General features: G+C 35.4%; 2 protein-coding genes across 2 annotated transcripts; one reads left to right on the top strand and one right to left on the bottom strand.

Annotated features, from left to right (window-relative positions):
* Nucleotides 1-9,834: 9,834 nt before the first annotated feature.
* Nucleotides 9,835-11,288, top strand: LOC140859912 (pathogen-related protein-like). The gene is made up of 4 exons (XM_073262530.1): nucleotides 9,835-10,199; nucleotides 10,312-10,444; nucleotides 10,543-10,844; nucleotides 10,941-11,288. The coding sequence occupies exons 2-4, from the start codon at nucleotides 10,369-10,371 to the stop codon at nucleotides 11,079-11,081; spliced, it is 519 nt and encodes a 172-aa protein (XP_073118631.1). The 5' UTR covers nucleotides 9,835-10,199; nucleotides 10,312-10,368; the 3' UTR covers nucleotides 11,082-11,288.
* A 79-nt stretch (nucleotides 11,289-11,367) lies between these two features.
* LOC140859910 (uncharacterized protein C57A10.07) lies at nucleotides 11,368-14,099 on the bottom strand. Its single transcript, XM_073262528.1, has 3 exons — nucleotides 13,072-14,099; nucleotides 11,876-12,000; nucleotides 11,368-11,713 (listed from the first exon to the last, which is right to left on the bottom strand). Exons 1-3 carry the CDS (start codon nucleotides 13,658-13,660, stop codon nucleotides 11,393-11,395), a joined length of 1,035 nt encoding a protein of 344 aa, XP_073118629.1. The 5' UTR covers nucleotides 13,661-14,099; the 3' UTR covers nucleotides 11,368-11,392.
* Between the last annotated feature and the right edge of the window lie 148 nt (nucleotides 14,100-14,247).

The following is a 14,247-nucleotide window of genomic DNA, read 5'->3' as shown; positions in this document are numbered from 1 at the left end:
ACCCAAAGGGCATCACCAAGAACTCATAGTGTCCATATCGTGTCCTAAAGGCAGTCTTAGACACGTCTGAATCTCTGACCCTCAGCTGATGGTAACCAGATCGCAGATCGATCTTGGAGAATACCGAAGCTCCCTGCAACTGATCGAATAAATCCTCTATCCTCGGTAGCGGATACTTATTCTTCACTGTGACTCTGTTGAGCTCTCGGTAGTCAATGCACAATCTCATGCTGCCGTCCTTCTTCTTCACAAACAACACTGGAGCTCCCCATGGAGAAAAGCTAGGGCGAACAAAGCCCTTCTCCAACAGCTCCTGTATCTGCTCTTTCAACTCTCTCATCTCTGTAGGAGCAAGTCGATACGGTGCCTTAGAGATAGGCACAGTATCCTGCAACAACTCAATACTGAACTCCACCTCCCTCACTGGTGGAACTCCTGCAACATCGTCAGGAAAAACATCTGGATAGTCACGTACCACTTTTATATCTGATAAAGATCTGCTAGAAACATCTGAGGTAGTGACCACACTAGCCAGAAAACCCTGACATCCACTGCGCAACAGTTTCCTCGCACGAACAAGTGATATCATCTGAGGAATACTGCTAGACTGAGATGCAAAGAAAGTAAACATCTCACCTCCTGCTGGCTTCACTGATACTGTCCTACGTCGGAAATCAATCGAAGCTCCATTAACTGATAGCCAGTCCATACCCAAAATCAAGTCAAACCCAGTCAATGGAAGAACCACTAGATCTGCTCGAATGGAGTGTCCCTGCAGCTCCAATGCCAGATCCCTGATGACACTAGTGGTAGTGATAATCTGTCCGGATGGCATGGTAACATCGTAACCACTGTCTACAACCTCTGGTGTAATGTCTATCCGTCTGATAAAATCTCGGGAGATAAACGAATGCGTGGCTCCTGAATCTAGCAACGCAAACGTGGAGTTGCCTCCAACTAGAACTCTCCCTGCACGCAGAAGATTCCCAACAATTCATACCACTATGCTCCCAAGGTTAAAACACTACAATACCTTAATTCTAATCACAAAGAAACAAAATTCTTATTCTAGCATGCTGATAATTAAACTCATGCAACAGGCATTCAGATATAATCGTAATAACCAAAAGCAAAGTATTGAAAAAGTTCTAGGGGTTAGGTATACCGGTGATCAAGGAGGTATCTGGATCTGCCTCCTCAGCCTGCATCACATATACTCGCCCACTGACATTCTGCCTCTGTGGGCAGTTGGCAATCTGATGCCCTGGCTCCTTGCAGCGATAACAGACTCCTGCTCCCAAAAGACACTGCCCGGAATGCATCTTCTGGCACTTCGGACACACTGGATATCTCCCTGGAGTAGGGGCCCCGCCCCTAGTCTGCTGCTGTGGCTTCCCCTGAGATCTCTGCTGATTCGGGCCCTTAGATGGCCCTGTAGACTGCTTCTTCGCAGGTGGCTGCGAAGCTGGTCGCTGATACCCTGTCTGCGGAAACTGCCTCTTACCCTGCTGCTCTCTCTGTATCTCTCTCCGACCCTCCTCGGAACGCAAGGCACTGCTGACTGCAGACTCATATGTAAAGACGTCTGCCATACGCACGTCATGCCTGATCTCAGCCTTCAGGCCCTCCACAAACTGTCGCAGCTTCTCCTGCGGACTATCAGCAATCATGGGCACAAAATGACAGCCCCTCTCAAACTGGCTCACATACTCCACAACCGACCTGTCCCCCTGACGGAGACTCATGAACTCACGGATCATGCGACTGCGCACGTCCTCAGTGAAATACTTGGCGTAGAAGATACGCCTGAACTCAGCCCATGTCAGTGTAGGTAGATGGACTCCTCTGACTGCACCCTCCCACCATAGGGCTGCATCGCCTCGCATCATGTAAGTAGCACAGCTCACCCTGTCGGCGTCTGTGATCCCCATATAGTCGAAGATGGACTCCAAAGAGCGAATCCATCCCTCCGCCACCAACGGATCGGTGGTCCCCAAGAACTCCTTAGGCCCCTTCTTCTGGAACCTCTCTGCGACGTCCTCCTCGTGGGACAGTCTGGGACGGGCTGCTTGCTGCTCCAGCAAGGCAGTAATACCTGCCATCATCGTGGCACTGGCCTGCTCCAGTGCTGTCATGGGGTGCTGCTGAGGTGGCGGTGGAGGTGGAGGTGGATGTGGAGGTCTCCCACGTCGATTCACCTGTCTGGGAGGCATTCTGCACCACCACATATTTATTTACGTAAATCGCCTTGCATAACTAAGTGTTTAAAATTAAGGCTAACTTAAATTCTAGAAATTTAAATCATACTAATAACATTAAAACTTACAGACCGGTAGCGTGGATTTCTGAGCTCGCATAGCAGTAGTGACCCCTCCAAGAACCGTGCTCTGATACCAACTGAAACGACCCTAACTCTATAATAAATAAATATGCGGAAATTTTTTTTTTTTTTATACTACTAAATAAAATATGTACATATATGCCCATACATATATGCACAGAATAAAATATTTAAAATAAATACATGACTAAATAAATAAATAATTAAATACTTAAGAAAAATGCAATCCTTAAAATAATTAAACATTTGAGTCAACCCTAGAATTAAAAATATACTGCATAAATAAAATAATAAAATGTGTCATGCACTAAAAATATTTAATAAAATATTCCAATAAACCTCAACCAATAAAAATATTAAAATGTATCATGACACTCAAACATGGTGACTCAGAAGCTGTCACGGTCACGGGGCTACTGCAGCGCTGCTCATACGTCCTCACCACCGGTAGGAGTAACCTGTTCCTCTACGTACTCACCTGCACCATATCAGTGTAGTGAGCCTAGAGGCCCAACATGCATACTAACAAGGGTTTAAAATAATTTAAATCAATTTAATACTAATACATACATATACATGAATGAGCATGCTTAAAAATTACATAACATAAATTACATAAATAAACATACATAACATACATAATATCATACATACATAAGTTGTTGAGCATTTATTTTCTGAACATCGAATGGTCCTATCCGTAAGTGTGACCCATAGTGCGACTGATCAGTCTAAGAAACCATCGTACGAGGCTGGTGGCGAACCACCCATACATAAATGGCAGAAAACTGCCCATACATAAATGGCAGAAACTGCCCATACATAAATGGCCACACTACTTCAATTTCCACCTAAAATATTTTATTTGCTCAACCATAGAAATTAAATCATATCATAAAAATTGATTTCATGAATGCATGTACTTAAATAAATTGTGTGTCCTTCATATATATTTAATTTAATTTTTCTTACTAACATATAAATATTAAAATAACTTAAATGCATAAAAATAATTAAATATATAATCAGGACACATGCAATTTTTCTCATGGATGGTTCTGGACTGTTGGCCCTACACTCAAGCCCATTAACTTAAATCTGGCCCATTAACATACTTAAGCCCAATATCTTAAACTTTAAGCCCAAATAATTATTCTAAGCCCAATTAAATTAATAAAGCCCATTAAAATTCACTAAGCCCAATAACAACTTAGACTGGCCCATTGGGCCCAAAAACCCGAAGGTTGGCCCAATAACTTCCATGGGCCCCCAAGGCCCATAAAAATTAATGGACTCACTTAATTAATTTAATTAAGCCCAAAATAATTAAACTCAACCCAAAGTAATTAAATGGAGCCCAAATAAATTTTGAGATTTAATTAGGCCCATTAAACACCTAAACTGGCCCATTGGGCCCAAAAACTCGAAGACTGGCCCAATAACTTTTATGGGCCCAAAAGTCCCTAAAATTAATGGACTAACTTAATTAAAATTTTAAAAGTCCTAATAAAATTATTTGGGGGTCCAAATAATTTTATTTCAATTTATTTGACTCAAAAACCCATAAATTCGTAAAATACTTTAAAAATAAAAATACTCGAGCCCGGCCCACCAAACTCGGACCCGAACTCACTAACCCGACCCACTACCTAACCGACCCAACCCGGATCACTCAGACCCGACCCAGACCCCTAACCCAGCCCAACCCGATCCCCCCTCTCCCATTGCTTCTCGGCCGTGAGCAGCAGGCCTTCTTGGCCTGCTGCCGGCCGGCTCCGGCCGCCCCTGGCCGGAGCGCCGCCGCCCGGACGTAGCCCACGTCCGGGCGGACCCAACCTGACCAGGCCCCAGCCCCCATGCAGCCAGGAACAGGAGCCCGAACCATTCTACTCAAGAACAATAAACTGCGCAGAAAAATGGGCAGCCATGTTCAGATCGGTCCAGGCCGAACCTAGCCCGTTCCAGCCCTTGTCCGACCCTACTACTCGACCCTAGGGACCCCAAGGAACCCCTCTAACCATGTACCAGCAGCCCACCCAGCCATGAACAAGAAAACGTGAGCATGAATCATCAAAATGCCAACCGAGTGCAATAGAGAAATAAATTTTGAAAACTTGCTGTCCAAACATGATGAATCTCGGTCCTACACACCCACACACATACATACACTGATATAGGATTTAAAAAGGGAAGAAAATCATGCCTTTCACCGTAGATGACGAGAAAACACGAGCGTGGGACGGTTCCGGGACGACGGGACGAAAATACGGGCTTTTGGAGCTTCGAACCTCTTGGCTATGGCTTCTCTGGGATTGCTGGGTCGAGAGGATGAAGGCAATGAGTGGGGGTGGCGGCTGAAGTTGAGAGTGACGTGAGGTTTTGGGTGGGGTTGGGTAGATTTAGGTTTTATTTTAATAGAAAATAGGGTAATTAATTATATAATTAAGGATATAATATATATATAAAATATAACTCAACTAAAACTCTAAAAGAAACCTTTAAAAAAAATCTGAAACATAAAATAAATCTCGAAATATTAATTTAGGAAAATTTTAAAAATACTAAAAAGTCAATATTTTGACTAATTTTGGATAAAAATGATCCCTAAAATTAAATAAAATTAAATACTTAAAATTTTGAGATAATAAAACTCAAAATAATATTTTAAGGCTCCAAAAAGGCTCATAAAATAATTTGGGTAGAAAGTTGTCATCTCGTCCGTCCACGGTCCCGTCTACGCGATTAAATAATAAAAATACTAAAAATCATAAAAATCACTAATTATGGGTTAAATGCTTAAAAAAAATAAATTAAATCATGCATAACTAATTCACATAATTATTTAACTCATAAATCATAAATTTAAATAATTAAATATCCTAATTATGCAGGCGGCTTTATGTAATTAAAAATACCGGGTGTTACAATTTCTCTCCAGGGACTTGGCATTTTTGCAAAAAATAGCTGAATAGCTATATTTTTCTCGACTCCCGAATTTCATCTGTATTTAGTGAATAACTTAATGTATTCATCAACTAAGCAGATATCATGTAACTCGAGGCTATAAAGAGCTTGAGTATATCTTCTCTTTTTCTTTGTATCTTGATTATTGAAATAGTTTACCCCTATGAATTGTGCTTTAAATAGGGTGGCCATTCTTTCTCCAATCTCGCTGAGGGATTCTCCTGCTAAGATTGATTCCTTAGTTTCTGGCATAGTCATCTCTCATGCGATCTTAACAGATCCCATTAGACTCGTTTCTAAAAGTTTAATGAATCCTTCTTTATTGAGATCTAATGTCCCTGCTGCTATTCTCATAGCTGACGTCCAATCATCTATAAGATCTTCTCCGTTTTTGAAGTCCAAAACATCAAGGTTTAACATAACCCCGTAAGAATGTATTGGATCTAAAATAGTTTTTCCGTAAGGAGTTTGATGGAGTGGGATTTTACTCCTTCTCGATCTGGTTCCTGCTGGATGTGAATTTTCTCCAACCTAAAACTCACTATGTGGTTCTTCTGTTTTAACCACATATCTTGGGGGATTCCCTATGGGTTGTTCACCCTCAGGGGAATTCATTTTTAGATCTACTACTTTGATATTCGCAAAAGAATCCGCAAGATCTTGTAGATCCTCGAGATTTAATCTTTCTAAAGTAGTCATCAGATAGTGTTTTTCTCTGATACTGCTTTTATAAGATTAATCATCATTTCATCATTGGTTAAAGGTTTTTGGACCATTTTGGTTTTACCTTTCTGATATAACAAAGGTTCGGTACCAAATGAGAGTGGTAACCTTCCTCCTGTATTTTTTTTTCTAGAACCCAAAGTGTATTCTAGATTTATGATTTTATTTTGAAGATCCTTTAGGTTTCCAAGAATTTCTTCTTGTTTCTTAAGGATTTCTTCAATTTGATGAGGTATTTCATACAGCTGATTGTTGTAATATTGTACCGTCTTTTGAATTTCTCTAAGATATCCGAAGAGTTTAGAGGAATCTGGTGTGATTTCTAGAAATTGAGAATTAAAAATCATATTTCTTAATCTCTTCAGAGAGTATAAAAGACCTAAGTCTCTTTAAGTTCTGTTGTAAAGAGTCTATTTTAAATAGATTCACTTGTTTATGAGATTTCATATAAATGAAATCCTTCTGGTTCAAACTCTCGTTTGAATCCATGATTTGTTGAAAATCTCTTCCTCAACAAAGAAAAAGTATGATTTAATGAATAATATAAAGTTTGAATAAATTTACCTAGGCTCTGATACCATTTTGTGAGCCCAGAGGAAATATTAATTATAATTGTTAGAATAAGGGTATTATAGGCAATTTTTAGTTTGAAGGACATATTAAGAAAACTATTTGTTAAATAAGGGACATAATTAGGAACGAATAAAGTGTTAGTATATTTTTGGGAAAGTTAGAAAACTTTAAGGACGTATTTGAGTTTTATCCCCTGAAACTTTCTTAATATTTTCAAATGCGGAAGAGATTCTTGAAAAAAAAAAAAATTAACCCAAAGTTAAAGCCGGCAATATATTTCAAAATCCATATTTATCCGAATAAACGATTTATTAAAAGAAATTTTCCATATATATAGGTTTCGAATAATCAATTTTCATATTAAAATCTCAATGGCTTTTTTATAAAAATAATATAAAACTTAAAAAATATTATAAAAATATACCATTTTCAAAAACTTTACAAAACTATACTAATCCGGGACACTAAGTCCCGGATTTGGCAGAGATTCTGCCATGGTAGCAATGGTAGCAGAACCATGGCAGGCTCCTGCAAATCCCGTCTCTCGGATTCCTTTTTCCTTTGTTTTTTTTGTTTATTTGAAATTAGTAAAAATAATAAATAAAATCTAGTCAATAATATTAAATTAATAAATCAAAGATTTTTAAGATTTTTTTATTAAAATAATTACCACAAAATTAAAGTCATTCCATTTAATTAATCGAATTTTCATAAATTAACTAATTGACTAAATTAGAGTCAGTTTTATTAATTCCACTATTAATATAAATATTAAGTACTTAATTTAAAAACAAATTCTTTGTTATGTAAGCACACTTTCAAATTTTTTTTAAAAAATTAATTTGAAAGTAAATGCTTTTAATAAAATAGATCAATTTTAAAAGTTTCATTAAATTAATACAATCCAAGACAATTTTTTCCGAATTCAACAATGTTCTGCTATAATGGCACAACACTTGTTGAATTCGAAAGAGAGTATCTCGGATTCAAAAGTTCATTAATTTTTTTGCGATAAAATATTTTGGATAGAATTAAAAAGTGAAAGAAAACTTGTTTTTTAATTGAGTTATTTAATTAAATAAAATTATAATAAAAAAACTTAAATATTGTGTGCATGTAATAAAAATAATATTTAAATGTTAATATTAATATTCAAGTTATTTTATTAATATATCATAATTTTTTATTATTTTTAAATGCATCATTTTGTGAAATGATAAATAGTGTTAATATTTAATACTAATGTTAATATTCATCTTAAAGTAATTTTATGTTTTTTAATTACTTTTAACATAATATTTTTAAATATTCTTAGATTATAAACATATTTGTTGTATTTGTTTCTAATTTTATTTGAGTTATTTGTTATAAGGTAAATATATGTTTAATTAATTATTTTATTAATTGTATATTTCTTGATAATAATTAATTAAACATGTTACTTTTTAACAAATCATTCGAATAAAATCATAAACAAATTCAACCAAGATTATAATCTAAACATATTTTAAAAGTATTATGATAAAAAATAATTTAAAAAATGAAATTACTTTAAGATTAATATTAACATTAGTATTAAATATTAACTGTATTTATCATTTAAAAAATTACATTTAAAAATAATAAAATATTATAATATATTAATAAAATAACTTTAATATTAATATTAACATTTAAATATTATTTTTATTACAATCACACGTATGTTTTTTAATTATAATACCATTTAATTAAATATTATTTTATATTTTTTTGTTTTCTTATTCTATCCAAAACCATTTACGGGTAAAAAAAAATATAATGAAACTTTTTGAATCTCGAAAACTCTATCCTGAATTCAGTAAGTGTTGTGCACCTATTATAGAATTCACGAGAGAGCATATGTTGAATTTGGGACAAATTTTTCCGAATTGTACTAATTTAACGAAGATTTTAAAACTAATTATTTTATTTAAAAAATTATTTTTATTTTATTTTTTTTAAAAAAGCCGTAAAGTTGTGCTAGCGTAGCACAAGGAATTTTTTTCTAATTTAAGTACTTAATATTTATCTTAATACTATAATTAATAAAACTAATTATAATTTAAAATTTTAGTCAATTAGTTAATTTATGAACGAGTAATTAGTTAAATGGAATGAATTTCATTTTATAGTAATTATTTTACTATAAAAATCTTTAAAATTTTTGATTTATTAATTAAATATTTTTAACTAAATTTTATTTATTATTTCTACTAATTTCAAATTTAAAAAAAAAAAAGAAAAAAAGAAAGGAATCCGGGAGACTAAGTCCCTGATTTGGCAGGGCTTCTGCCATATTTACAGAACCATGGCAGAAGGCCTGCCAAATCCGGGACTCTAAGTCCCGGATTATAATACTTTTACAAAGCTATACAAAATGCTATATTTTTATAATATATTTTAAATTTCATATTAATTTTATAAAAAAAGCCCAAATCTCCCCTATCCACACACACTTTGTGCCAACCGCTCATGGCCCATGAGAAATAATTATAAATGTGATAGCAAGTGGCAATTTTTTTTTTTATTATTATTTTTTGACATGACAACTATTTTTCGCCTAAAGCTGCCCATGGATATTTGAGGCACGTTTTGTGTATTTTCGAATTATAATATAATATAATATAATATAATATAATTATTTTCTGTATTATCGGTTCTTTTCTCTTGTCTTCCGGCTAATAGCATTATTTTTAAAGATATAAATATATTAAATCGCTTGTGTGAGCTATTAGAAGTTTGATTTGATAAAAGATAGTAGCTCGTTCAACGAGGTTAGTTAAGATAAACGAATCAAGCTCGAGCTTTACGATATTTAAATCGTTAGCTCGTGAATATGTTCGTCAGTAGGCTTATTAGTCAGCTCTTAGATGAAAAAAAAATAGTTTTTATATTTATGATTTACATATTTTTACTTTTAATTATTCCAAATATATAAAAATCTATTATTATAATAAAATTACAAGTTTTAATAAGTATTATATTTTTCTCATTATATAAAATATAGTTTTTAATAAATTCAGTGAGTATTTATATTTATAATTTATATTTATTAAGTTTGTTTTAGCTCAATAAGCTCGTGAACCATTAATATATATATTCGTTAAATAAAATTCAGCCCGACTAATATATAAACGAACCAAACCCAAACTTTAAAGTATTCGGCTTGCCTCAATTCGATTACATATCCCAAAGTATTTCCAAAGTATTGTCAATTTTCATGATGTGTTTTACGTGATTTTTTTTCCCCAAAAAATACCAATTTGCCTGCCTATCTCACGATAATCTCACGATAAAAATAAGTATACCGAAACGATATGCTTAATTATCATATCTCACGAACTAAAGGATACCATGTCATATTATATAAATACCATACTATAGGGAAATCTTTATCCTCCAATAATTAGCCCTCAGTTCAAGTCATTTAGTCAAATATGGCAAATGTGAGTTCTTGAATGGAGGAGACAAATACAGATCCTACTTGACTGAAGACGATTTGAAGTCGACAAAATGGCTAGCTGGTCCGCCTAATTACGACGTCGTTAACAAGCTCTTCGAAGAAGGCAGAACTAATGTAAGTAAGCTTTCCTGTTAGTTAATACTAATCTCATGATGTTCTTGAAGTGTTGATATATATATATTTGTTGAAATTTAATAATTATGATTTATTATTATTTGAATGTAAGATATGGCCCGTGGGATCACTTGAGGAGCAAGTTCAAACTCTTGTCAAGACATGGGAAATGGAGTTGGTGCACAAAGCCGATCCCGGTGACTACAAAACAGTCGACCCTCAGAAATTCGTCGTCGGCATCAACGGTGGGTTGCTTCTCTTCTTTGAATAAACTCATGATCATCACACTCGATGATATTAGGACATCATGCATCATGAGTGAGTACAATTGATTACATGACAGGGACAAAGTATTTTACACTCGGAGATGTTGCCAAGGTTGGAGGGAGCTACAATATGTTCCTACAAACTTCTTTGCCTCCGTCGTTGAGGTTTTACGACCCCGATCAAGAGACGTACGATTCGTCCCAGACGGCGTTTAAGGCCACGTTTCCTCGTGGGTTTGCTCTAGAAGTACTTCAAGTTTACTCGGGACCTCCGGCGATATGCTACAAGTTCAGGCACTGGGGTTACATGGAGGGCCCTTTCAAAGAATACGAACCTACTGGCGAGTTGGTGGAGTTCTTTGGGATTTCAGTCGTTGAGGTAATTACATTTCTTGATGAATAGATTATAATACGAAAAGTGCGTTTTCAAATTAACCCTTTTAGCTAAAAAGAATGTGCAACACAATTGAAACAGTTGGATGAAAACTCCAAGGTTGTGAAGGTTGAGTTCTTCTGTGACCGTGGAGAATTGCTATCCCCCCTAATGAAGGGCAAGAAATCTGATGGATCAGCCAGCGAAGTTCCCTCTGCTTCAGCTTGCCCCTTCATGGCTTGATCTAGACAAAGTATTTTAGTAGTTCGCGCGTGAGCCTTATGTGTTTTTCGACATTGTGTATGATTGTGTTGTATGAATAAGTTTGATTATTTATGTGTAAGTTGCTTTTACTTTGTATGAGTGTGTACAAATTATGTTATGCTTGTTGAAGTGATGGGATATTGTGTGAAATATTGATGGATAAACAATAATATATTTCGTATTCAAGTGACTTATCTTCTACAATGATTGCAGGCAAGTGATAAGCACATGCCTCGGTCCCAAAATAGTTGGGATAGAAAGGGTAAAAAAAAAAGAGAAGTTGAATAAAATTAATGTGCCCAAGGGAGGGGGCCTGGATAAGGATCAGTCCCACAATATCTGAACAGCCCTTCAATTTCTGGGCACCCATTGGGATAAGGGATAAACCGATGAAAGGGGTCTCGGCCAAGTTTTTTCCGGCGCAACATTCCGGAACAACCGTAAGGATCTTCTTGAAATTGAGATCTTACCAATGATTCACCTTTTAATGCTGCTTCCCTCGAATTTTGAGTGGATGGCGTGCCATAATACAAGAACCTCGATTCGGGGAATCCAATTGCCGAGCGATGAAGATGAACAAACCTCTCCTCCTTAAAATCATAGCCTACAACCTGAACATTGATTCAAAAAACCCAAAACCAACGATATATAAGGCCATTGCTATATGTCACTCTAAACATCAAGCTGTTACGAGTAATTAACACGTCACTTAAAGATACTTGAACTTTTAAATTTGTAGATAACCGGAAATGCATGTAATCTTGTGTTCTTACTGTTATATTGTGAGGATACATGCCAGTAAGCTCCCGGAATCGGCATATGCTAAATAGAAGATTCTCAAAGCTGTCCCTCGCATGTTCTTCTGTTAGTGATCTCCCTCTCACTTGATCCTGCTTGCCTGCAGAATTTACCACGTAGAATAATCCATTTGTGCATGATCAGCATATAATTGAAATCGAGCTAAACAAACTTCAACTTGCTCTTATGCCTTCGAAGTTATTAAGAATTTTCCAACTGCACAAATTAGAAGTTGTTTTAGCAGAACTGAGTAAATTATAAGTAGTTCTTCATACCCCCATTTCAAAATTTTATCAATTTCTATCTTGAGAGAAATTGTAAAACAAAAACTGGAGCACTCAGTAAAGCATGCTTGGTCACATAAAAAAATTAACCGAGTAAAATTTTGGGATATATCTGTAGAAGCTCCAGATCAGTGCAACAGCCAAAACAATTGGAGCTAAACTAATGTAATAAAAAATAATCTTCAAACAATTCCAAATCTCATTATAAAAAAGCAACCTTTTTACTTGAGCTCAAAATTCAATTTGCCAGCTAATCACAGTCTCTACAGCTTTTAAAAGAGGAACTTCCAAGTTCAATCCTACCTCATTGCAGGTATGAGGTCTCACAGTATTTTTTGGAGAACAACAAAAAATCATAAGATGCATGTATTGTGAAAACAATGTATGTGCTTGAACTTTACTGCCTCACATACCCTGTTCCAGACCACAACTATGATCATTAAAATTCAAGGCATCCCAAAAGCTAATGATAAAGTAACACACTCCTATCCAACAATGTGGTAACTGATCCTAAGTAGTTCAAGCAATAGACTACATGGAGGCACAAGATACAGATGTGAAAGGCTCCAACAGTGGTCTAAAACTAACTGCTACATCATTTATACAGCAAAGAGAAATATTTACAGTATGGTAACAACAAAATAGAAACACATAAGTTTATGACGAGATCTACAACAAAATTAACTTTTCTCGCTTTCCATTAATGCACATGACAGATTTCTTGATTCACCTTAATTGACATCTTGATGGCATACATACGCTCAACTGTCTATTTCTTTTGAATGAAGCCTTTTCACACTAAAATGCATCATATTTCAAAGATGCTACCATTTAAAAAGTATCGAAAGCATCAATAAAATCCAGAAACACAACCGCAAAATACTCACCAAACCATCCTTTGGACTCTGCTACAACCCAATAACTCTGAGCTTCACTCCTTGGTCCAGCATTCTTCCGAGTCTCACCCCCGCTGAACAAGAGCAATGCCGCATCATCATTGGCCGTGATCTCCACTCCATTCTGTATATGCGTAATAAAGGTAGCAGCTTGACCTGGATTCTTCTGATATGATTCCAAATACCAAGCATCCTCCTTATCAACCTTCTCACAACTACTACTCGTATAAATCGAATGGCCAGCTACCATTACAAGATTTTTGAAGTTATGAAATGGATAACTCTCCACATTCTCATTGAGCTTGTCGTAACCAGGCATCATTCTGAAACGGCCCTCATGCATAGATAATACAATAAGGATTGTCATACCAATTGACAAGAAAATCAAGAAGAGCATAATGGGGTGGAGCTTGAAATAGTGTTGAATCTTATTCCCTGCAGCTTTTAGCATTCTCAAAGGAACGTTTTTGTGCCTTCTTGACTTTTTACCAATCCCAGATTCTAAGTCAAAATCACCCCTTGGATAGGTCTTGAACGACTTGGGACTATTACTAGACGAAAATGAATAATTTATCTTCATAGATTACAGAATAAACTCAATAATCACAGTAAAAGGCATAGATATCCAAGAAACAGACCATTCGATCTCAACACCATGCGAAATTTAAATCACCACCACTCAAAAAATGAAATCAATCACGAACAACCTGGAGGGATAATAGAGAAAAAAAAAAAGAAACCTAAAAACGTAATTTTCAACCGATAAAGGTGAACCTGAAGCGAGCCCAGATCAGAAATTCAGCACAAGAACACGAAAATGCTGTATTAAATATCGACCAGTCTGGAAATTTGAAGAATTCCCAGAAAAAGTACGAGGAACTTTGATTTCCTCTGAACTTCAATTCATGTTGAATGTAATATTCGAAAAAAAATAGAAATCAAGAGGAAAATGTCAACGGTATCGAGCAAATCGCAGCGGGTAGGAGTAGGACTAGAGACCGGAAGAAAAAAAACATTAATGTCAGAAAATACAACACATAATTTTTTTTGCTAAAGGTACTCCAAAAATCACGTATACAAATCCTAATTCACAAAAACTCCAGTAAATAAATATTCAATTTAATTGAATAATTACTAACTACTCGTGTAAATTTTATGTTAGATAAA

Source organism: Henckelia pumila, chromosome 4 (genome assembly GCF_033568475.1).
Source record: "Henckelia pumila isolate YLH828 chromosome 4, ASM3356847v2, whole genome shotgun sequence".
Lineage (NCBI taxonomy): Eukaryota > Viridiplantae > Streptophyta > Magnoliopsida > Lamiales > Gesneriaceae > Henckelia > Henckelia pumila.
This window is presented reverse-complemented; position numbering and strand designations above follow the sequence as displayed.

Excerpts from the sequence above, each read along its gene's own strand:
- LOC140859912 (XM_073262530.1), top strand. The coding sequence starts at position 10,369 with ATGGAGTTGGTGCACAAAGCCGATCCCGGTGACTACAAAACAGTCGAC. Across the intron at positions 10,445-10,542 it reads ATTCGTCGTCGGCATCAACG|GGACAAAGTATTTTACACTC; the intron begins GTGGGTTGCTTC and ends ATTACATGACAG. Across the intron at positions 10,845-10,940 it reads TTGGGATTTCAGTCGTTGAG|TTGGATGAAAACTCCAAGGT; the intron begins GTAATTACATTT and ends CAATTGAAACAG.
- LOC140859910 (XM_073262528.1), bottom strand. The coding sequence starts at position 13,660 with ATGAAGATAAATTATTCATTTTCGTCTAGTAATAGTCCCAAGTCGTTC. Across the intron at positions 12,001-13,071 it reads AGAGTCCAAAGGATGGTTTG|GCAAGCAGGATCAAGTGAGA; the intron begins GTGAGTATTTTG and ends TAAATTCTGCAG. Across the intron at positions 11,714-11,875 it reads TGTATCCTCACAATATAACA|GTTGTAGGCTATGATTTTAA; the intron begins GTAAGAACACAA and ends ATCAATGTTCAG.